At 44.2% G+C, this 23,716-nt stretch overlaps 1 protein-coding gene across 7 annotated transcripts in view; it reads left to right on the top strand.

Annotated features, from left to right (window-relative positions):
- Window positions 1-23,716, top strand: part of ADD2 (adducin 2) — a 93,594-nt gene that overhangs the window by 65,045 nt on the left and 4,833 nt on the right. For 6 of the 7 annotated variants that reach the window (XM_075601348.1, XM_075601350.1, XM_075601351.1 and 3 more), the window contains 10 exons: window positions 5,336-5,485; window positions 7,996-8,139; window positions 8,613-8,711; window positions 12,284-12,460; window positions 13,826-14,074; window positions 15,059-15,178; window positions 15,564-15,653; window positions 18,954-19,119; window positions 19,652-19,777; window positions 23,031-23,716. The exon at window positions 23,031-23,716 is cut by the window's right edge and continues 1,186 nt beyond it. In XM_075601348.1, the coding sequence (XP_075457463.1) occupies window positions 5,336-5,485; window positions 7,996-8,139; window positions 8,613-8,711; window positions 12,284-12,460; window positions 13,826-14,074; window positions 15,059-15,178; window positions 15,564-15,653; window positions 18,954-19,119; window positions 19,652-19,777; window positions 23,031-23,329 (1,620 nt within the window). In that variant the 3' untranslated portion in view covers window positions 23,330-23,716. Of the gene's footprint in view, window positions 1-5,335; window positions 5,486-7,995; window positions 8,140-8,612; window positions 8,712-12,283; window positions 12,461-13,825; window positions 14,075-15,058; window positions 15,179-15,563; window positions 15,654-18,953; window positions 19,120-19,651; window positions 19,778-20,899; window positions 20,934-23,030 lie in introns of all 7 variants that reach the window. The other variant, XM_075601353.1, reaches the window with a different exon arrangement.

Raw genomic sequence — 23,716 nt, 5'->3', positions numbered from 1 at the left:
AGGCACACACAGACACACACCACACACAGACACTTTTTCTTACCTGTTCTCATTAACATAGCACACTGCAGCCAGGGAGAGAAGCTGCATGAGCTGCGCAGCGCCACCTCATGGCTGGAGAACAAATTGCAGCTGCAGCCCCTGCTCCTCTCTGCTTCCAGCAAAACCTGGACATTAGCAACACGGGATGTTAGTGTAAAAACCAGGACGTCTGAGCACCCTAGATAAAAGCCATATTTTTTCAATCAGTTTTCACATGATCTATAATCATGCTGGAATTAGCCTTTAATAATAGGAGAAACATCATGTTAATAAAGGGAAATGGATAATCTGATTTATGAGGAGAGGCTACCTAAATTAGATCACATTAGAAAAGAGGCGTCGAAGAGGGGATATCATAGCTATATGCAAATATATTTGGGGACAATACAAGGAGCTTCCATAACTACTATTCATTCCAAGGGCAGTATAAAGGACACAGGTCATTCCTTAGGCCGCGATTATATGGCCGGCGACGCCGCAGAAACAAATACCGTGCTTCCAATGTAGTTACCCATAGTGCTCACGACCACGACCGCGCGACAGTGCGACCGCGTTTTGGAAAGACAAAATATTTTGTCGTTCCAAAAAACGGCCGTGTCACGTGAAGCGATTCAGCCAATGAGGGCGAACCGCTCAGGTGACGTCACTGTCACGCCTATGTCACACAGTTCGCATCGCCTGAACATCGCTGAGAAGCAGAGTTCACATTCGCGCAATGACAGGCGTGCGCCACGTGCACGCGCTCCGTCGCGCACGCACACGCAGTAACTATAATCTCAGCCTTAAGGTTGGAGTAAAGGAGATTTCACCAGCCACAAAGGAAAGGGTTCTTTACAGTAAGTGCAGTGACAATGTGGAATTCATTACCCATGGAGATTGTGATGGCAGATACAATAGATTTGTTCAAAAAAAGGTTGGGCATCTTTTTATACCAAATCAGTAAACAAGGGAAGGATGTTGATCCAGGGAGTAATCTGATTGACAATTATTTTTCCCCTTATAAAATATCATTAGATGATATTTCACTGGGGTTTTTAGTTTGCCTTTGTCTGGATCAATATACTCTAAGTACAGTACAAATATAGGATAAAGTATATGTCGTCTAACTTTTGCAAAGGTTGATTTTGATGGGTGTATACGTCTTTTTCAACCTCATCTACTATGTAACTATGTGATAATTTACTGGAAATAAGTTTACATGCAGTTTATATACAACATACCTAATTTGGCAGCTTCAAAATCTTTATGATTTTAGCTTTGTAGATATTTCAGAACCCTTGAAAGGTCATCTCTTTATCCAGTGTCATGATTTTATGTAAAAGGGTTATCAAAATATTAACTTAAAAAAAAAAAAACACTTGGAGGTCTATGTATCGAGGCAATTTTGGAGCAAAACCGGTGCATTTTCATCCTGCACCAATGTGTCAAAGTGTTTTCTTTCAGATTTGCCCTCTCTGCCGCAGTTTGGGCCTTGGGGAGTATCAGTAGGAGTTACATGATGCACATGTTATGAAATGTAATATATTCTGTGTGTACAATAGGAGGAGTTAGGGAGGAGTTACATGATGCACAGATTATAATGAGATGTATCATATTCTGTGTGTACAATAGGAGGAGTTAGGGAGGAGTTACATGATGCACAGATTATAATGAGATTCTGTGTGTACAATAGGAGGAATTAGAGAGGAGTTACATGATGCTCAGGTTATAATGAGATGTAACATATTCTGTGTGTGTAATAGGAGGAGTTAGGGAGGAGTTACATGATACACAGATTATAATGAGATTCTGTGTGTACAATAGGAGGAGTTAGGGAGGAGTTACATGATGCTCAGGTTATAATGAGATGTAACATATTCTGTGTGTGTAATAGGAGGAGTTAGGGAGGAGTTACATGATGCACAGATTATAATGAGATTCTGTGTGTACAATAGGAGGAGTTAGGGAGGAGTTACATGATACACAGATTATAATGAGATTCTGTGTGTACAATAGGAGGAGTTAGGGAGGAGTTACATGATGCTCAGGTTATAATGAGATGTAACATATTCTGTGTGTGTAATAGGAGGAGTTAGGGAGGAGTTACATGATGCACAGATTATAATGAGATTCTGTGTGTACAATAGGAGGAGTTAGGGAGGAGTTACATGATGTGGAGATTATAATGAGATTCTGTGTGTACAATAGGAGGAATTAGAGAGGAGTTACATGATGCTCAGGTTATAATGAGATGTAACATATTCTGTGTGTGTAATAGGAGGAGTTAGGGAGGAGTTACATGATGCACAGATTATAATGAGATGTAACATATTCTGTGAGTACAATAGGAGGAGTTAGGGAGGAGTTACATGATGCACAGATTATAATGAGATGTATCATATTCTGTGTGTACAATAGGAGGAGTTAGGGAGGAGATACATGATGCACAGATTATAATGAGATTCTGTGTGTACAATAGGAGGAGTTAGGGAGGAGTTACATGATGTGGAGATTATAATGAGATTCTGTGTGTACAATAGGAGGAATTAGAGAGGAGTTACATGATGCTCAGGTTATAATGAGATGTAACATATTCTGTGTGTGTAATAGGAGGAGTTAGGGAGGAGTTACATGATGCACAGATTATAATGAGATGTAACATATTCTGTGAGTACAATAGGAGGAGTTAGGGAGGAGTTACATGATGCACAGATTATAATGAGATGTAACATATTCTGTGTGTACGATAGGAGGAGTTAGGGAGGAGATACATGATGCACAGGTTATAATGACGTAATATATTCTGTGTGTACAATAGGAGGAGTGAGGGAGGAGATACATGATGCACAGATTATAATGACGTAATATATTCTGTGTGTACAATAGGAGGAGTTAGGGAGGAGTTACATGATGCACAGATTATAATGAGATGTATCATATTCTGTGTGTACAATAGGAGGAGTTAGGGAGGAGATACATGATGCACAGGTTATAATGAGATGTATCATATTCTGTGTGTACAATAGGAGGAGTTAGGGAGGAGATACATGATGCACAGATTATAATGAGATGTAACATATTCTGTGTGTACAATAGGAGGAGTTAGGGAGGAGTTACATGATGCACAGATTATAATGAGATGTATCATATTCTGTGTGTACAATAGGAGGAGTTAGGGAGGAGATACATGATGCACAGATTATAATGACGTAACATATTCTGTATGTACAATAGGAGGAGTTAGGGAGAAGTTACACGATGCACAGATTATAATGAGATGTATCATATCCTGTGTGTACAATAGGAGGAGTTAGGGAGGAGTTACATGATGCTCAGATTATAATGGGATGTATCATATTCTGTGTGTACAATAGGAGGAGTTAGGGAGGAGTTACATGATGCACAGATTATAATGAGATGTAACATATTCTGTGAGTACAATAGGAGGAGTTAGGGAGGAGTTACATGATGCACAGGTTATAATGACGTAATATATTCTGTGTGTACAATAGGAGGAGTTAGGGAGGAGATACATGATGCACAGATTATAATGAGATTCTGTGTGTACAATAGGAGGAGTTAGGGAGAAGTTACACGATGCACAGATTATAATGAGATGTATCATATCCTGTGTGTACAATAGGAGGAGTTAGGGAGGAGTTACATGATGCACAGGTTATAATGAGATGTATTATATTCTGTGTGTACAATAGGAGGAGTTAGGGAGGAGTTACATGATGCACAGATTATAATGAGATGTAACATATTCTGTGAGTACAATAGGAGGAGTTAGGGAGGAGTTACATGATGCACAGATTATAATGAGATGTAACATATTCTGTGAGTACAATAGGAGGAGTTAGGGAGGAGTTACATGATGCACAGATTATAATGAGATGTATCATGTTCTCTGTGTACAATAGGAGGAGTTAGGGAGGAGTTACATGATGCACAGATTATAATGAGATGTAACATATTCTGTGAGTACAATAGGAGGAGTTAGGGAGGAGTTACATGATGCACAGATTATAATGAGATGTAACATATTCTGTGAGTACAATAGGAGGAGTTAGGGAGGAGTCACATGATGCACAGATTATAATGAGATGTATTATATTCTGTGTGTACAATAGGAGGAGTTAGGGAGGAGTTACATGATGCACAGATAATAATGAGGTATTATATTCTGTGAGTACAATAGGAGGAGTTAGGGAGGAGTTAGATGATGCAAAGATTATAATGGGATGTATTATATTCTGTGTGTACAATAGGAGGAGTTAGGGAGGAGTTACATGATGCACAGATTATAATGAGATGTAACATATTCTGTGAGTACAATAGGAGGAGTTAGGGAGGAGTTACATGATGCACAGATTATAATGAGATGTAACATATTCTGTGAGTACAATAGGAGGAATTAGGGAGGAGTTACATGATGCACAGATTATAATGGGATGTAACATATTCTGTGAGTACAATAGGAGGAGTTAGGGAGGAGTTACATGATGCACAGGTTATAATGACGTAATATATTCTGTGTGTACAATAGGAGGAGTTAGGGAGGAGTTACATGATACACAGATTATAATTAGATGCATCATATTCTTTGTGTACAATAGGAGGAATTACACAATGCACAGATTATAACGAGACGTATCACATTATGCGTCTGTGTGTTATTCCCTTTTATTTACCAAAAACAGTCGTCTTTATCTGAAGTGGCGCATGTCTAACATCCTGCATCAGATCTAAGAAACTGTTCTTACGTATGACATCCCTTGGTTCAAAACACTCACCATCAAAGCAAAACTTCTCTATGTTAATACTTATACCCATTGGGGTCTACACCTCAAGGCAACACTGTTTTTACCCCAGAACTGCATCACTTTTTCTTTGATACATACCTCCTGGTGTCCAACAACTCAAAAATGTGAGGTTCCTGTTATAAGTTAGAAAACCTGCCAGCTCTCACTGATTTTCCATAAATCGCACTAATTTGGAGTCAGTTTCACTGACTTTTAGCACAAGCATTTTATAGACTTCAATGGGATCGCACTGATAAAAAAATAAATAAGAACTTTTTCCATTAAAATTATATTTATTTTTGGTACAGAATCTCCAAATCTTACTGATTTCAGTCTCTGGAGGTTGACATCTTTCAGTCAGATTATTCGCAGAAGTTTAAATACATCTTCCGCTTAACAGTCAATATAAATGTGTCTGACAAATTTGGACAATGTCACTCAAATTTTGGACCCTGAAAGTTCCTTCGAAAGATACAAAATATGTAACATTTCCCTCGGTTTCCCTCCAGGTCAAGGTGAACATTTTGGGGGAGATGGTGGAGAAAGGCAGCACCAACTTTGAGGCGGACACGTGTGACTTCATCCTGCACTCTGCTATCTACTCTGCACGACCAGATGTCAGGTGTATCATCCAGCTGCACACTCCTGCCACCGCAGCGGTAAGATAACCACTCCCCTTCCATTGATACCCGCAGGGCCCCCGCCCAGGCCCGTTCCTAGGCCGTTAGCAGGTAAGGTGAATGGGGATTGAAGACGGCGCCACACCAGTCAATCAGTAGAGTTCAAAAACTCTACTGATTGACTGCTGTGGCGCCGTCTTCAATCCCCATTCATCTGCATACCTTCATCGGACGCACGCACCGGAACACGAGCCAAGGAGGGCTAGGATCCATGATGGATGAGCTGACAGGGGTAAGCATTGCGCCCCTGAGCCCCGACCCCCATGGTGGTCCCCCTGTACCCTCCTAGCACTGTTCCACTGTCAGTTTACTGACCCTTCAGGGTGTCAGTTGTTGCAGCTGTATGCCTGAGCGCATGACAGATTTGGAATTCATCGTAAGCAGGTAAGGCACTGCCTATGGGCGGCATGTCGTAGGCCGCAGCCAGGGTGAGCACGCGCTTGCGACCTTGAGCGTGACGTCACGCACGGCTTTAGCTGCAGCGATTTGTGGCCTGGCTAGACGCGACGAGGAGGCATGTCGGGGGCGTGGCCGTGACATCACGGAGCTGGTTCGCCCTCATAGTGTGAACTGCCATGTGACCCGGCCGTCGTGCCGCAGAATGAAATTTACTAAGGCTGCGACCAGGGTGGGCGCGACCAAGCGAGCAACCGCGCGCATGGCGTGATCAAAAAGACTTAATTGTGTTGTATGTCTTTATTTATATAGCGCCAAAAATGTACTCCGCGCTTAAGGCAATGATCACGGCCATAAACCGCGCATGCGCCAGCACGATGGGGCACACAGCGCGCAAAGAGTCAAATAAATTTGATTCTGCGGCGCGACGGCAAGGTCTGTGAGCGGTTCGTCCAATGAGGGTGACGTCACGCCTCCGGCATGCCCCCCCCCGACATGCTTCCCAGTCGTGTCTACCCAGGTCACAAATTGCTGCAGCTAAAGGCACGTGTGACATCACGCGCAAAGCGCACGTACGCCAGCGTGCACTCACCCTGGCAAGAGGGAAAGTGTAGCACCACTCCTGCTTTTATTTATTTTTTAATAGTTGTGGGATTGAAGCAGGAGGTCTCTGGAGCTGTAACTAGTTCATTTCAGCTCCAGGGACTCCCTGATTCCTGAGATACTTACGTCCACAGGTCGGGTGACCAGATGTCCCCTGACATTGGAATGTCCCCTGTCCGAGTATTTGTTTGAATGTCCCGGTTTTCCCGGGAGCAGAGAGAAAAGCAGTCTGCAGCTGCAATTTCTCCTTCAGCCATTAGGTGGCACTCTGATGCGCAGCTCATGCAGCACCTGCTTTGCCTGGCTGCATGCAGTGCGATAAGATGAGAGAGAGATTGAATGTGTGAGTGCCATGGGGAGCTGGGGGGGGGGGGGTGAAAGAGAAACATGGGGAAGAGGGGTGAAAGAGAGATATGGGGAGGGGGCGTTTATAGAGAGATATGGGGTGGGGGTGAAAGAGAGATATAAGGAAAGGGGGTGAAAGAAAGACATGGGTGGGGGGTGAAAGAAATATGGGGAGGGCGGGTGAAAGAGAGACATGGGTGGGGGGTGAAAGAGAGACATGGGGAGGGGGTGAAAAAGAGACATGGGGAGGGGGAGAGAGAGACATTGCGGATGGAGAAACTGGGGAGAGAGGGAGAGATACTGGTGAGAGAGGGAGAGATTCTGGGAGAGAGACATGGGGGGAGGTTGAAACACCGGGGAATGGAGAGACACACTTAGGGAAGGAGAGCGAGACACTGGGGGGGGAGACAGAGACTGGGAAGAGGAGGAGAGCAACTGGGGGAGAGGAGAAAGAGACTGCGGAAGGGGGGAGAGATGCAGCATAAATGGGGACACTTTTAGACAGATATCTTAATATTTATTTTTAAGTGATGTCATTCGATTTGTAAATATTTTTTTGATGTGTCCCGGTTTTTACTTGTGAAAATCTGGTCACTTTATCCATAGGGGTGCCGGTATCTGCTGCTCTGCTTTAAATGTCCTGTCAACACGTGTCAATATAAATCCGTGACATCATCCCTTGCGGCTTCCTAGTGGCCCATGTGACTGGGATATTTAAACCTGAGCAGGAGATGCCGGCACCTCCTAAGTATCTCAGGAAGCAGGGGGTCCCCGGAGCTGAAATTAACATGGTCCAGCTCCAGAGAGCCCTCTGCTTCCAACCTAGGGTGTCCTAAATAGTGCTTGCCTAAGGGCAGCACATAACCTAGGGATGGGCCTGGCCCTGCCACCCACAGTATCTGCAAGGAGAGAGAGCAGGAAGGGTGCACAGAACAGTAGACGGTAGATTAGTTTGTAAATATAAAATTGTGATCTGCATATAAAAAAAAAGTTGTGATATTGTGGTTTTGTAAATACTCGTGGTACTCTGGGCTTGCAAATAAAAAAGTATCAGTTCTGTGGGGCTGTAAGTAAAAAGTAGTGTTACTGCATACCCTTTAGCACCAACACGTACCACTGGTAAGAAATCATTGTCTGCCTTGCAGGTGTCGGCGATGAGGTGTGGCCTCCTGGCCATTTCCCACGATGCTCTGCTGGCTGGAGAGGTTGTGTACTATGACTATAATGGAGACATGGAAGAGGAAAAGGACAGGATTGAACTCCAGAAGTGCCTGGGACCCACATGCAAGGTTGGGACCGATTCCTGCTCCCTGCCACTCCTAACACACCTTTAAATGTTAAAAATCATCATCATCTTTCCGTGTAGATCTTCTTTAATTCCCCTTTTTCTGCTTCCTCTCTCACACAATGTCTTTTTTCCATCCTTCTCTCCCCCCCCCCCTCTATTTATCTTGCACTCTTTTTCTTCCTCTCTTCTTTCCTCTCTTTCCGTCTCTCCGCCTTTCTTCACTCTAATATCACATTCCTGTCACTCCTGGACCTCCTGATTATGCCATTCGAATAAACACAAAGTTGAACTTGGTGGACCTTCTGTATCTCCATGATTTCCTGTGTTGCTATGTTGAACGTACAGTACAATACAAATACAGTACAATACAAATATTCTGTAGAGCAAAATATATTTGACAACTGTTACAAACTAACAAGCTGCAACTTCTATGTCCCAGGATGTCACACGAATTCTTTGTCCTTAATCTCACAGATTCTTGTCCTCCGGAATCATGGAGTTGTTGCGTTGGGTGAATCAGTGGAAGAAGCATTTTATAAAATCTTCCACCTGCAGGCAGCTTGTGAAATCCAGGTAACCAGAGGCACAGTGTGATAAAAGTGCCATCCCACACAACCGTCCAAAAATAACAACTTTTTGTGAATAATTTAACAGTCTAATTGGCTTTCTCAAACAAATCTAACTGCGCTAAATGCTTTGGCTGCTTTTGTTGCTCTGGTAATTATTATAAATTGCATTTCTGAATAGAAAAGTGTTTGTCAATTAAGTGTTTTCTTTACCCTGAGCCCCCTAGCTGAGAGCCAATAAAGATAAGGGTAGCGGGAGAGAGAAGGGATTTGCCTGTGCAAACTCTTGTTGAACACACTGTGACATCAGAAGAAAGGGAGCAGCCAGAGGAAATCACACACCTACCAAGTCCCAGCTCCCAATGTTACAAACTAATTTTATTTAATACATTATTTAAAAATACTGGTAGGTGTCAGATTTTGTTTAAAAAAAAAAAGGTGTAATTCACCAAAGTTCCCTTAAGCATGTCACTGCCATTAGTACACTTTGGTTCTTAGGAGTAGGGTGACCATATTTGTCTCGGGAAAAACCGGGACAAATGTTGCGCATGCGGTGAGTGCACACGCCAATCGCGCATGCGCGGCCATCGCTGATAAAAACCGGGACAGTGGCCAAAAAAATCGGGACCCAGGACAAACGGCTTAAAACCGGGACCGGCTAAACCTAGACATCTGGTCACCCTACATACTGTAGGAGGGACTGACCCCTTAAACATGTCATTGCCATTAGTCCACTTTGGTCTTTGGCGGGACTGACCCTTCAAACATGTCACTGTCATTAGTTCACCTTGGTCTTATGGGAGACTAACCCCGTAAACATCACTGCCATTACTGGACTTTGGTCCTAGGACTGACCCCTTAAATCCCGAGTTCTATTGGTCGCCAGAGCTGACCTCGTAGTAATTTTGTGGACAAAGCCCTCTGACGCTCTGGATCCTGGGGTTTCCCTGGGTTGGGTCTTGGGGGACCATGGATAAGCGCAGAAAGGTTACCCCGGTTCAGTTAAGTGAAGAAAAGCAGGCTGGACTGCTGCTTTAAAGGTACAGTTCAATGTAACAGGTCAACACAAAACATATTTTATACAGTTTATTTTTCCTTAGAAAGATTAAATCGCCATTACATTACAATTACTGCCTTATTTAAGTGTATTTTATAAGAAATTAATATGTTTATTTTTATCTGTTTGCCAGGGGAATGCTAAATATGTACCTGGGACCTTTAGGACTGACATAAGGTCTTATCACCAAAAGATATTAGATATAGCTTGTAAATACCCTCAAAAAGCTTTTTTTTTTATCATAGAAAAGTTAAACATGAAAAAATAATAAAAATACTTTTACAGCACAACCCCCTTATAACGCTGTGCTTGGGGTCCAAAGAATCACATCGCGTTATAAGCGGATCGTGTTAGAAATAATGTACAATTGTATGCATTGTACAATAAAGTATTTAAGATACCAATAATTGTGTTGTAAACTATTCATAAATGCGAAAATTGGGAGCCACATTTGTATCGCGTTATAAGCGGATTCGTGTTATAAGCGGATTCGCGTTGTAACGGATCGCGTTATAATGGGGTCTGATTATATATATATATTTTTTTTAATGTGTAAATCCGCTCTAGTTCCTATTAACCTATACTTGACATTCAACCAAGCCATTATATTTGGGAATTGCAATACATATACGAGAATAAATTTATTATTTATCAGAGTACTCTAGTTGGAAAATTGGTGCAAAAATCAGAAACAGATCTTTAAAACAAAAAAATCCCACTGAAAAGTATATATATGTTTTTCGTATCAAATTCTAAATTCAATATTAATCTATGATATGAAAGTACTTATCCCTAATAGCACATATGTGCTGCATTTTAGGAGATATTTGAACATTTCAATCTAATATCAGAGCAAGGACCTGCATTATATTGCAACTCGAATTACCACGGCAACAGCCAGTACAGGGCCAATGATGGAGGCAGACAGGCCCGCCATGTTGAGTAGACCCGGGCACCTGCGTTTTGGAGAAAGCTCAGACAGTAAAACAGCCAGATCTCTAAACTGAAATAAATAAATAGGTGTCATCAGAGCTTTATTTATTGAGATTGAATAAAAGAGGCTCTTGGGAGAATCTGTTTTTTCAGCCGTTTGTAACGCTGCTGCTCTACCTGCTGGTCAAGAAGCAGTAATGCAGGATCAAGGCCTATCTGGTTGGGGCTAATGTGAGATTCAAATAAATCAGAGGAATTTCACTGTGTAATTTAAAAACACAGACTTTATCCGAACCAACGTCACTAGCCAGAATATAGCCCATTGAATAGTTACTGAAGTCCTTCCTTGTTACACATTGGGTTGACAGGTGGCTTCTGCAAAAAGTAATGGACACAATGGTGAAAGGCGCGACGCGCTCAAGACACACACACGTACACACCTCTCTCCGCTCCATGCTGTTTCCTCCTCTCCTTGACCACACCCCCAGGCTCCTGACACCGCCTCCTGATTCACTGCATTACCCAGTTGCAGCCAATCGGGATGGAGGAAGCGGAGCAGCCCCCTAACAACAACTCTGTCCCTGCACGGGGAAATCCCGCGGCCCCCAAAGCCGGTCAGGTCACTATGTCTAGAGAGGTTATACTGGACACATACATGTCCAGTATTTCTTCTAATTGTTTACTGGACAGAGTGTACAAATATAGGACAGTCCGTTTCAATACTGGATACCTGGCAATCCTAGTTACACAGTGTTTAATAAAATTAGGTACAAGGCCCTGTTTCTTGTTAAATTATGGTCCACAAAGTAGAGGACTATTTTGACCGTCTGGTCAGCTTTTCCGGCCAATCGGTTCACAATCAGATGAATGACATACTCATATAGATGACAAAAAGAGAGAAGGACAAACAAATATAAACATAAATCAGTAAATCGGTGCACTTTATATAGAAATAAAAAGTGCACTAAATTAGGAGGTTGAGTATAAAGTAATCCAAAGTGGGGGATAACGAGCAGAGCACCCCACCTGACACCCACTGGGAGGCAAACTCTGAGACCATCCAAGCGGACTCAGCGAATGTGTACTTTAAATCACTCCTCCCCAAAAATACAGAGTATGATAGTCTTTTCTGGTCTCCTGTGTCTGCCTATTTAACTCCCGGGAGATCGGTCATAGGTCATATGTCATAGGTCACTTTGGTCCTATGTGGGACCCTTCCTACAACCCATTAAAGATCACCATCAGTCGTTAGGTCATTTTGGCCCTAAGTGGGTCTTACCCCTTTGACCCCTTAAAAATTTCGCTGTCATCAGGTCACTTTGATCCTGAGTGGGAGTGACCCTCCCTAATTCCAGTAAACGTGTCACTCTTAGGTTAGTTTGGTCCTACATCGAACTGATCCTTTAACCCGTTTCACCGACTAATCCATTAAACTCAGGTTGATATTTTGCCCTAGTCCTTAATGTGATCTGCAATTCCAGCCCTTTCCCCTCTGCTCACAGTATCTTTCCCGCAGCTTCGTCTTTTGCTAATAAGCTCTGCTTCATAGTTCTATAATCCTTTATAACCCGCCCTGGTGTGTGTTCCAGGTCTCAGCCTTGCCCAGCGCAGGAGGACCAGAGAACCTGATACTGCTGGACCGGGAGAAGTATCGGCCTCACGAGGCGGGGACGGTCGGCTGGGCTGGGAGCATGTTTGGCCCGATGCAGAAGAGCAGGTTGGGGGAGCATGAGTTTGAAGCTCTGATGAGAATGATGGATAATTTGGTGAGTATGTAACCTTAATGTAAAGAAAGGGACATGAGATACTAGCACAAAGAGATTCCCTTCATGAGCATAGGAGCCATATAAAAACTGGCCAGGCTTTCAGTGTCAACAGTATATAAGCATGTGGGGGGCTGTGTGTACTGTATCTGTGTACATGTTTAAACTGGTCTATATCATCGTATATATCAATTATGTGTAGATTGTGCGTATCAGTGCCTCTGTATGTAGACCTACCTGTGTGTATCAGTGTGTCTGTATACGTTGCAGGCTCCTCTAGCAGCAAAGGGGTTAAATTAGCAAAAAACTTCTGACATGACACAGAAGCAAGAAAAACAAATATATTATTTTTTAAAGCACATACATTGAACTCTGTGCTGTACATTGAAATTTGCATGCTTATTTTCCCCTGCCCTCAAGAGATTACAATATAAATGCATTTGATTTTAGCATTTGCTACATAGGGGGTGGAAGGGTATGTATCAAGCTAATTTGACACAAATAGCATCATTGTAACCTTGTGGTTTTATGGGTCAATGTATCAAGGTCTATACTCTACATTATGTCAAATATATGTTAGCTTGTGTTGTGGGGAGTGTCATTAGGAGGCGTTAGAGAGTACGGCTCAACCCCGTTATAACGCGATCCATTACAACGCGAATCCGCTTATAACGCAATGCAAGCGTGGGTCCCAATTATCGTATTTATAAATACTTTACAACACGATTATTGGTATCTTCAATACTTTATTGTACAATGCATACAATTGTACATTATTTCTAACGCGATCCGCTTATAGCACGATGTGATTCTTTGGACCCCAAGCACAGCGTTATAAGGGGGTTGAGCTGTAGTTACACGACGCACAGATCAGAATGAGATGTAACAAGCTGTGCATCACTTTTCCTCTTTTCAATCTGCGAATAATCTGCTAAATTTAAGATGTGAGAAACTGTTTCCAACATTTGGCGCATTGGTGCAATGCATCAAACTTCACTGGCCCGTGTTTACTAAGCAGGCTTCTGCAATTAGATAACGTCTGGCTGTGGTATACCCCTTACATCCCATTGACATGACGGGCTGTAAGGTCTCTCCCAGAGCTCGAATGTGCCTTATGACAGAAGGCATCTCAGTCAATATGGCCCACTGTCTTTCACCTGATGAGAGGTCCATTTGGGACCTGAAACGTTTTTGTTCCACTGTTCTTGGCTGTCACATTAAATGGAGAACTTCATTATGAACTTGTGAGTAGAGCTCTGTCTTTGAGGAGACCGGCACTTTGAAGAAATTGTTCCATTGTCTTTGTGCCAAATTTGCCTTGAATCGCAGCCCCCCATGGACTCCTTGCGCTTTGACTTGTCCTGGCAGGGTTACCGCACAGGGTACACTTACCGGCACCCGTTCGTCCAGGAGAAGACAAGGCACAAGAGCGAGGTGGAGATCCCGGCCACGGTGACGGCATTTGTTTTTGAGGAGGAAGGTGTCCCCCTTTCCACTCTACGGCAGCACGCACAGAAGCAGCAGAAGGAGAAGACGCGCTGGCTGAACACGCCGAACACTTACCTGCGGGTCAATGTGGGAGAAGAAAATGTGGGCAGCCCCAGGAACAAGACCACGGTAAGCAGCCGCGTGATTTAGGGCAGATTCCTCCAACATCTGGCACACAAAAACAGGTACAATTTAGTTCTCTTTTCAATGTGGGATAGAGGAGACTCAAAGCCTCTTATGAAGCCCCCCCTCACCTCGTACAATTAAAATCAGGCTACATCTCAATTAAGAAAAAGGTTTCATCATATCAGGCAAAAACTTTGTGTGTTTAATATATCAAAAAGGGTCTGAATATCAATAAAATAATTTAATTGTCCCAAGTAATAGACTTCATGGGTTTCCTCTATGTGCTGCCATGTTAAGTGTTCTGCATCTCTCTGCTATCACCAGCTTTGATGTCATGTATGGCTCTGCCTGTGACAGGAACCATTTGTTGACAGAATTAGGGGTATTGGGAGGAATGTGATCTATAAGGCAGCTTTGCTTGGTTATTTTTATTTTGACTATGAGATCTGGTTGTTTTAAACCTTCCGTTTTCTAATTCTAGAGTAGCTTTATATTCCTGGGCAGGTAGGTGCTACCTCTATAATACTCACATTCTCATTTATTGGGATTTCTTATGTAAACGCCACACTGGATGAGACAACTCCTGGCAACCAGCACCAAATACAAATCTGCATATAACTCTTCAGTCAGCAGCAGGATAATGTTCCAGTCCTGGTTTTGTGTTCTCATCGTTTGCTCTGTTAGCACTGGTGGAGAGTATCGCTGAGTTGGGATAGTTTAGGGATTTGGGGCGGATTGCTGAGTTGGTGATGGTTTGTGACTTGGGGTAATTTGGTGAGTTGGGGTAGATAGCTGAGGAAAAGTAGCTTGCTGAGATAGAAAGGCTGGGTTAGCTCGGTGAGTTGGGGTAGATAGCTGAATTGAGGTAGGTTGGTGAGCTGGTGTATGTTGATGAGTTTGGGTAGATTGGTGATTTAGTTTGGAGGTATGAGGCAGTCACTCCCTGGCATTTTCCCATGCCCGCTCTGACTGGGTGCCCTTCTGCAGTGGCTGAAAGCAGACGAGGTGGAGAAGCACAGCAGTGGGATGCCCATCCGCATTGAGAACTCCAATCAGTTTGTGCCGCTCTTCACCGACCCTCGGGAAGTCCTTGAGACGCGGAACAAGGTGTGTTAAGGTCCAGTGTCTGTGCGTAATGTTCGACTTCCTTCCATGCCTTCTGTACACCAATGCTCACTGTGCCATTCCAAAGTAGTGGTACTGTGACTAAAAGTACGGCAGCAACACAGTGCTGAAACCGCCTCACAGATGTCAACCTTCAAGGATTGAAATCAGGAATATTTGGGTGTTCTGAACCAATAAATGGCATTTTAATAGAAATGTCCTAATTGTGTATTAGTGAGTCTCAATTGAGTCTGTAGAATCCCTGATGCTAATGAGTGAGACTGACTCCAAATCAGTGAGACTCACAGAAAATCAGTGATTTGACACATCTGCTCTCCTGTGTAGATATAAAAAATGAAGCTTCACTTTTAATATTATTTTTTAACAGATCCGGGAGCAAAACCGCCAAGATGTAAAGTCTGCAGGGCCCCAGTCACAGTTATTAGCCAGCGTAATAACGGATAAAAGCAGGAGCCCGGTAAAGAACAAACACTTGTTTTAATTTTGTTAGATGTTGGGGAAAGTAGCTGCTGTGTTGGGGATATTAGCTGTGTTGGGGATAGTAGTAACTGTGTTGGGGATAGTAGTAACTGTGTTGGGGATAGTAGTAACTGTGTTGGGGATAGTAGTAACTGTGTTGGGGATAGTAGTAACTGTGTTGGGGATAGTAGTAACTGTGTTGGGGATAGTAGTAACTGTGTTGGGGATAGTAGTAACTGTGTTGGGGATATTAGTAACTGTGTTGGGGATAGTAGTAACTGTGGCAGTGTTGGGGATACTAGCAGTGTTGGGGATACTAGCAGTGTTGGGGATACTAGCTGTGTTGGGGATACTAGCTGTGTTGGGGATACTAGCTGTGTTGGGGATACTAGCTGTGTTGGGGATACTAGCTGTGTTGGGGATACTAGCTGTGTTGGGGATACTAGCTGTGTTGGGGATACTAGCTGTGTTGGGGATAGTAGCTGTGTTGGGGATACTAGCTGTGTTGGGGATACTAGCTGTGTTGGGGATACTAGCTGTGTTGGAGATACTAGCTGTGTTGGGGATACTAGCTGTGTTGGGGATACTAGCTGTGTTGGGGATACTAGCTGTGTTGGGGATACTAGCTGTGTTGGGGATAGTAGCTGTGTTGAGGATGCTATCTGTGTTGGGGATACTAGCTGTGTTGGAGATACTTGCTGAGTTGGGGAAAGTAGCTTCTCTGTTGGGGCGCGTAGCTGTGTTGGGGCGGTTAGCAGGTTGAGTATCTGCGTTGGGGCAAGTACATTAGTTGGGAAGAGTAGGTGAGTTAGGTGTAGCTAAAATAGGATGTATTGCTGTCTTAATCTCCTCAACTCAGTACATTTTTTTTCTTGCAATAATGGCACAAAGTGCTTTCAACAAGCAGGACCCAACAGGGGTGGAGACCCGGAACAAACATCCCAGGCCCGGCCACTCTGGGGTGCCCGGTTGGCCCTTCCACGTTCCGGGGTCGGCCCGCCTCTCCTTCCCCCACAAACCGGACCCCCCATATCCATACCTAATCCCCCCACGTTGTAGGCTCTTACCCTTTGGGGCTTCTGCCACACCTACCTGTGATCCTACAGTGTAGGACACCCCCCCGCCACCGGCCGCTGCACCCAAACCTTGCTGTAGGTTCTTGCACGGGCCTCAGGAAGGTCAATGTGGTTGGCTGCCTTCCATCACAATCGGCTCTAGGCTCCCACTCTTCTTTGGCCCTCCCTGCCCCCAGGCCCATAGCTATTCCTGCCAAGACCATACCTGCTTCTCCCCTTCCCCAAGCCAATACCTCCTCCCGCTTCCCCAGGGCCACACCTATCCCCCCCTCCCCCCCTTCTTCCCCCAGGTCCATACCTGTCCCTTTGCCAGGCCCATACTGTACCTATCCCCCTCTTAGACCCATACCAATCCCCCCACCCCCGCAGGCCCATACCTTCCCCCATCCCCCACGCCTATACCTTAGTGTGCCATGGGGTAGTGGAGTTGGGCCCATAAGATTTCTGTTGGCAACCCTGCCTACAAGCAGAGAACTTGATAGCAGATAAGGGTCACCCAGTCACCTTTGTATGATTTTCATGCAAGCGTTATCAATCTCTCTTCTTCCAATAATGATGAGCTGAAGCAATGAAAGAAGCAGAGCCATATATTAAAGTCTCAATCAGGAGCATAAATACACTACTGCAAAACCCCCAAGAGCGGGACGTGGGTCCCTGGAAGTTGGGCATGGCCAGAGGTCTGGCCCAACCACTGCGTCAGGCTTCCGGGGCCTTCGTTTACTATGGGGCCCTCACTCCATAAGCCCCCTCCCCCCCTCGACGGTGTACCCGTGACCTGGACAGCCCCAGAAATTGGACCCGCCCAAATATCGGGCCCAAATTCTGCATCTGCTGCATGGCCCTAGCCCGAGAGTTAAGCCGCGTCCATACTCCGCGCGACCAAACTGCTGTACCTCCTATGAGGCAGGCCATAGAGTGTGCAACGACGTAGCTGATTTTTCGCGAGACAGACAATTTTGTGTTTGTCGCACAACGGCCGGGTCACGTGGGCGGTTCAGCCAATGAGGATGAACCACTCACGTGACGTCACGTCCACACCTCCCCGTCGCTGTGGCTCACAGTCCACAGATCTTTCGGCTGACAGGCACGCGCAATGCCATACAATCCGTCGCGCCAATGCGCCTACTATATCCACGGCCTTAGGGTGGAGGAGGGAGAGTGAGAGAGTTAGAGAGAAGTGTGGGAGAGGTAGAGAGAAGGGAGGAGAATTAGAGAGGAGGAGCGGGAAGAGTTAGAGGAGCAGTAGACATAGTTAGAGAGGAGGGTGGAAGAGTTTGAGATGGAAGGAAAGTTAGAGTGGGGTGGGGGAGTTAGAGATAGGGAGGGGAGAGTGCCAGAGAGGGGCCTTTAAAAAAATTGCAAGGGGGGCAAAAAATTGTAGTGCAGTGCTAGTGGTCGCACTGATTCAATAAAAGGAAAACCCCAAATTAGTGATTCCCACCCATGGTGTCATGGCACAACCCCAACCTGGTGTGTCTTTGAAAATGTTTAGAGCAAAAGAAGATTTAAGGGACTAAACAAAAATACAGCTGTGAACATACCTGTATGTGAACCGAAAATAAGAAGATTGCATTTCAATAAACAGTAAAAAAAAAAAAATACAAAAAATATTTAATATGATTATATAGCACAGCTCTTACATGAGAAAGCCATAGTATAAAAGATATAGGGGTGTCTGTGTATTAAAGAGATAAAGATAGGTGTGTCTCCATGTGAAAACAAATTATTTCATTTGCCTGTTGTAGAACAAAATGTAGGAAAATACAATTTTTGCAACCAGGAGAAATCAGTAAATGGACCCCATAGAATAGATGAACTGTTGCAATCCCCTCTTTATATGTATATACAGTATGATGTTATATATATACAGTGTTCGACAAACCGATACATTTGCTCGCCCCGAGCGAGTGGATTTAACCCCCGGGCGAGTAAATATTGGCCCAAGCAGCACACGTTTGGTACTAGGTGGCGAGTAGATTTTTTTGTGTGGCGAGTAGATTTTTTAGTGATTTGTCAACCACTGTATATATATATATATATAAACAAGTACAGTATGGCCACGGGAGTCACCAATAGAAAAATCTCCCGATGACGTCACAGCTTTTATCGGCTATCAGAGTGAGATTGGCCATTTTGTTTTCACTGTACAATATCACGGGTTAAAAAAAAACAAAAGGCCAAGTATCGCAGACTGCAGCTTTAACAATGGGTTCTGCTTTCAGTCTGCAGACAGTCACCTGGCTTCCAAAACGGACACAGAAACCACGAATGAGCCAGTGGAGGAAGTCCCAGTGGAACCAGAGCCACCCAATCCATTCAGCCAGCTGACTGACCAAGAGCTGGAGGAGTATAAGGAGGAGGTGGAGAGGAAGAAGTTTACCCTTGATGGTGGGTAGGACGACCAGCTGTTGAAATTGAGCAATCTGATTGGCTCAGGCTGTTGCCAAGGATACACTAAAACTGCCCACTCCTGCTCCCATTCTCCCCCCCCTCCCCCTCCCCTCAAAAAAAAAAAAAAAAGCTCCCAGGATGTTTCTTTTACCCACAGTTCATGGGGGAGTTCATGTTAATGTCAAACACATACCTTTAGGCACATACGATTCCTGCTGAGCTGGACGACATCTTGCAGCCCATTCTCTTGAATGGCTGCAGAGAGCCACACTTTCCAAGACGATATGGAAGGTGTCGTGGAGTAGCACTGCTTAGCAAACATGGCAGGTCGTGGTTAATTCTTTTAAATTGAGTTTTGGATTAATTGCAAGTAAATAAGGTTGATGGGTGTAGGAGGTGGGTTTGTTGGAGCCAATAGGATCCTTTTGCAAGGTGGCAGTAAGTGTGATGGTATGATGCTGTATTTTTCCATTTAATATTACTAAGGAAGTCATTTTTAGAAGGTTAATACTGGTATCTGTTTTCCCAGACCCGGGAGAGAAAGAGGCAGCAGATGAGGATTCTCAGCCCTCACTGGTGACACCTCCCACTTCCCCTGTGAGAAGTCCCACAAAGACTCCAGCTCCAATTGTGTCTCCTTCCAAGTCCTCAGAAGGTAGGTGGGATTTGCACAATGTGTTGTGATAAAAAATATATATCTATGCATCCTCTGTATATATCCCTGGTTAATCTGCTCACTCAACCACGAGACATTAGTTCTAAAATTTGAGGTTGGGATTTGAACTTCACTGTTGAGTTAGACAGGATGTTTTTTTTAGGATGGGGTAGCACATTTTGGGGTAAGTGCCCATATTGTAGAGGTTGTAGATAACAAGTCTCTGGGCTTGGCGAACACATATGGATGACTCAGTTGCGGGGGGCAGACATTGAAGTTGGACATACCCTCATTAGGAGCAGATAGCCCAATGGCAAAAGAAAGAATAGCAGTCAAGATGTAGACCTTAAGGAACATGGCAGAAGGTATGGGGGAAATAGGGGGTTCTGAGGGCTGTTTTAATAAGTAGCTGTCATGTAATTACAGGAGTCAACCTTTGAAGCCTTGTAATGCAGTCTCACTCATTAGAAAGTAATCTCACTCATTACAAGGCAGCCTCACTGGAAGAAATCCTCCCTTAATGGAAGGAGGTAACATTCATTAAAGTCATTATGTAATCTTATCCATTGGAAGGCAGCCTCACTAACTGGAATCCAGTTTCACTCACTGAGAGACAGCCTCACTCAGTGGTATCCAAGTTCACTTTCTGAAAGGCAGTCCCACTCACTGAAATCCAGGTTCACTCACTGAAAAACAATCTCATTCGCTGCAAAACAACCTCACTTACTGCTTTTTAGTGAATGAGACTGCTTTTCAGTGAGTGAAGCTGGATTCTAGTGACTGATACTGCTTTTTAGTGAGTGGGAATGGAATTCAGTATTAGTCACAAGAATCCAGCTTCACTCACTGAAAAGCAGTCTCAGTCACTGGAATACAGCTACACTCACTGTAAGTCGGCTCCACTCACTGGAAGGCAGTCTCACTCACTGGAAGGCCGCCTCATCCTTTGGAAGCATAGTCTCACTCTTGTCCTCAGTGCTATTATTCTCCTCCGGCGCTACCATCTCCTCTGTGATACCCCTGGTTCTTGCCATGTTCATTGTGATCACACGTTGTCATTGTGTCTGTGTGTGTGTCCCCACAACGTCTCCCCTTCTCTTTCCATGTGCTCTCTCATGGCAGGGGTCACCTCAGACTCTGAATACCTCTCTCTGTAGTAAGTATAGCTGGCCTGCCTTGCTGCTCTCTTCACGCCCCTTACGCTTCTTCTCCTCCTAATACTTCTGCCTCCCTTCTCCTCCGGCTGGGCTGCTAACCCCTTTACTGCCAGAGAGATCTGGCAGGCAAGAGGTCAACGCCTCCCTTCTTGAATTTGTTTCACCCGTGGTCATTGCAGGTGTTTGGTTACCATGTACTATAATTCAAACAATTGCAAACCGGCCCTTTGCTACGGTGGAAACCGTCACCAAAGACTTGAATGGGGGATTAATACGTCGGATAACTTACTGTAGGCGAGATGACTACCTGGTTAATGTATTGATGGTAACCAAACCCGGCAATAACAACGGGCCAATGATGAGGATGTTAAATCACCGTGCGTTGCTGTGCTCTAAAAATGTTTAACAGTAAAAACTCCAAATAACTAATATTCACTAACGCCTTGTAAACAGGAATAGGCCTTCGTTAGCTCAAATGGGTTTGAAGACAAGCCTCTGCATTATATTTTCTTTGGATAAGACGCAGTGACCCAATGCATGTTGGTATGCTAGTATTAATACTGAATTTGCTACGTATACTCAGAGCTAATACAAATGACTAATGCTCTCATTGTTAACTAACTGGCATTGCAAACCCTAACAACACTTTTGAAATGGAAACTCTGTATATTTTATATATTTTTTCCTCTGCTTGTTTCCTTGGCTTGTGTACCCTTGTTAGGTGCTTCTAATCAGTCTCGCGCCCACTTTTATACAGTAATGGGATGGGATGGGTCAACTTTTCTGTCTCTGCAAATGTAGCATTAAAACAAAATGGTGCCACGTCTGCACTGTTGGGAACTTCTTATTATGATAGTAAGCTCTTCAGGCCAGGGCTCACAATCTTTTTATCAGTTTGGCATTATATATCCCTATATTCAGACAGGTGCCTTATTCCAGCCACCAGCGGGATGTAACGCACGTGATATGAATTTCGGAGGAACTGTCTGCAGTTTGTACAATTTGATAGTGATTAAGCTCCTGTATTAAATGATAGGCTTTTTAAACCAAGCCCGGTGATGGGAGAGACTTAAATAGTATTGGTAAAATATTGGCATAAACATTTTATACGAAATTCAAAAATCGGCTAATAAATTAATCACATTATTAATTATTGCTATTATTATTTTGGTGAAATAGATTTTAAATGACATCAATATTTAAGCAGTAAGCAAAAACAACTGCTCCAGATTACATGATTTTGTGATTTATTTATTTTTAAATAAAAGTCAAATTTTCCCCACAATTCCAGAAAACGGCCCCAAAAAATAATACTAGAAGCTAAAGCACCAGAGCCAGTGGGCAGCCTCACTTGCAGCAAACATTTGGTGGTTTAGGTTTCTTTGGGAAATTAAGAAGAATTGTCTTCTTCTCTGGGACCCTGAATTGGGGGACGCATGTTAATCAAATGTTTACTCAATCTGAAGCCCACCCAGTCCTTGTTAAATCCAATACAGATGTGGGGGGGGGGGGCTCTGCCTGTGCAAACTCCTGTTGAGCACACTGTGATATCACACAAAAGTGAGCAGCCAGAGGAAATCGAACTCCTCCCAAGTCTCTGCTCACCATGATCACAAACTAACTTTATTAAAGGATTTAGAAATACTTATGGGCCGGCTTCATGGTGGTGCTATCTATGCGACCACATGGAGCCCCGTGGTTACAGATGCCCCGCAGTCTTCCCCACAACAAATAAACTGATTGCCTGAGAGATCGCGAGGCTTCTGTGTCTCTTACCTTCTCCGAAGCGGCATCTCCTCCTGCAGCGTCATGTTGTCATGGCGCCTCAGCGTCATAAGGCGCCGCATTACCATGACAACATGACATCACATGACGCCGCAATGTAGGAAGAGGAGAAGCCGCTCTGTAGAAGTAAGCCGGCCAAAACCCCACTGCACTGAGAACCCGCAAAACTCCTAGCCAGCCCTGCTTCAAGGTGTCTGATGTTTTTATGGAAGGTTTTAGTCATCCAGGTTGAACAAGCCAATGCCATTAGATCATTTTGGTTCCAAAAGGAATTGACCCCTTAAATGTCCATGTTGTATCTTTTTCTAAAGGAGCAGACAGGAAGGAGGTGACCCCAATACGTGCAGACCGTGAAACTGCTCCAGAGAAAGACCCGCCAGCCGTGGTGTTGAACGGCAAAGAAGAGGACCGGCCCCCCGAAGAGACGACCCCAAAAGTCCCAGACACAGAAACCCCCAAGGGGAAAAACGAGACGGTGACCAGCGCCTCCCCCGAGGGGTCCCCCACCAAGTCACCCTCCAAAAAGAAGAAGAAATTCCGCACCCCTTCCTTCCTAAAGAAAGGGAAGAAGAAAGAGAAGGAGAAAGAGAAGGAGAAGACAGAAACTTGATTTTTCTCTCCCCTCGCCCCCCAGGTCGAAGAGATCATGAGCCTTTAAAACTGGTCACGAACAAAGGGTATAATAAACCCCTTTGCTTCCATAGCGGTGGATGCGAAGGGTTTCAACTACCCCTGCTAAGAAAGGACACAAAGATTATAGGGGGGTTGATCGTTACAACACAAATTGTGACGTGGTTTTGTTTTTTTTAGGGGACTTGTACAACTCATCTTGGTGCAATGCTGTAAAGTTCACTGCATCCCCGCTCCAGGGACAATCCAGCTTAGCTCACAAAGAAAAGAGAGAAACATTTTGACAAACATTATAACGCTATAGTTGGCTTTTCCTTCCACATCCCCCAATCATGTAGTTCCGTTGAAAATTAGGAAAGTGTGTGTG

Source organism: Ascaphus truei, chromosome 5 (genome assembly GCF_040206685.1).
Source record: "Ascaphus truei isolate aAscTru1 chromosome 5, aAscTru1.hap1, whole genome shotgun sequence".
Classification (NCBI taxonomy): Eukaryota; Metazoa; Chordata; class Amphibia; order Anura; family Ascaphidae; genus Ascaphus; species Ascaphus truei.
Note: the sequence above shows the minus strand (reverse complement) of the source record. Positions and strands in the feature narration are given on the sequence as shown.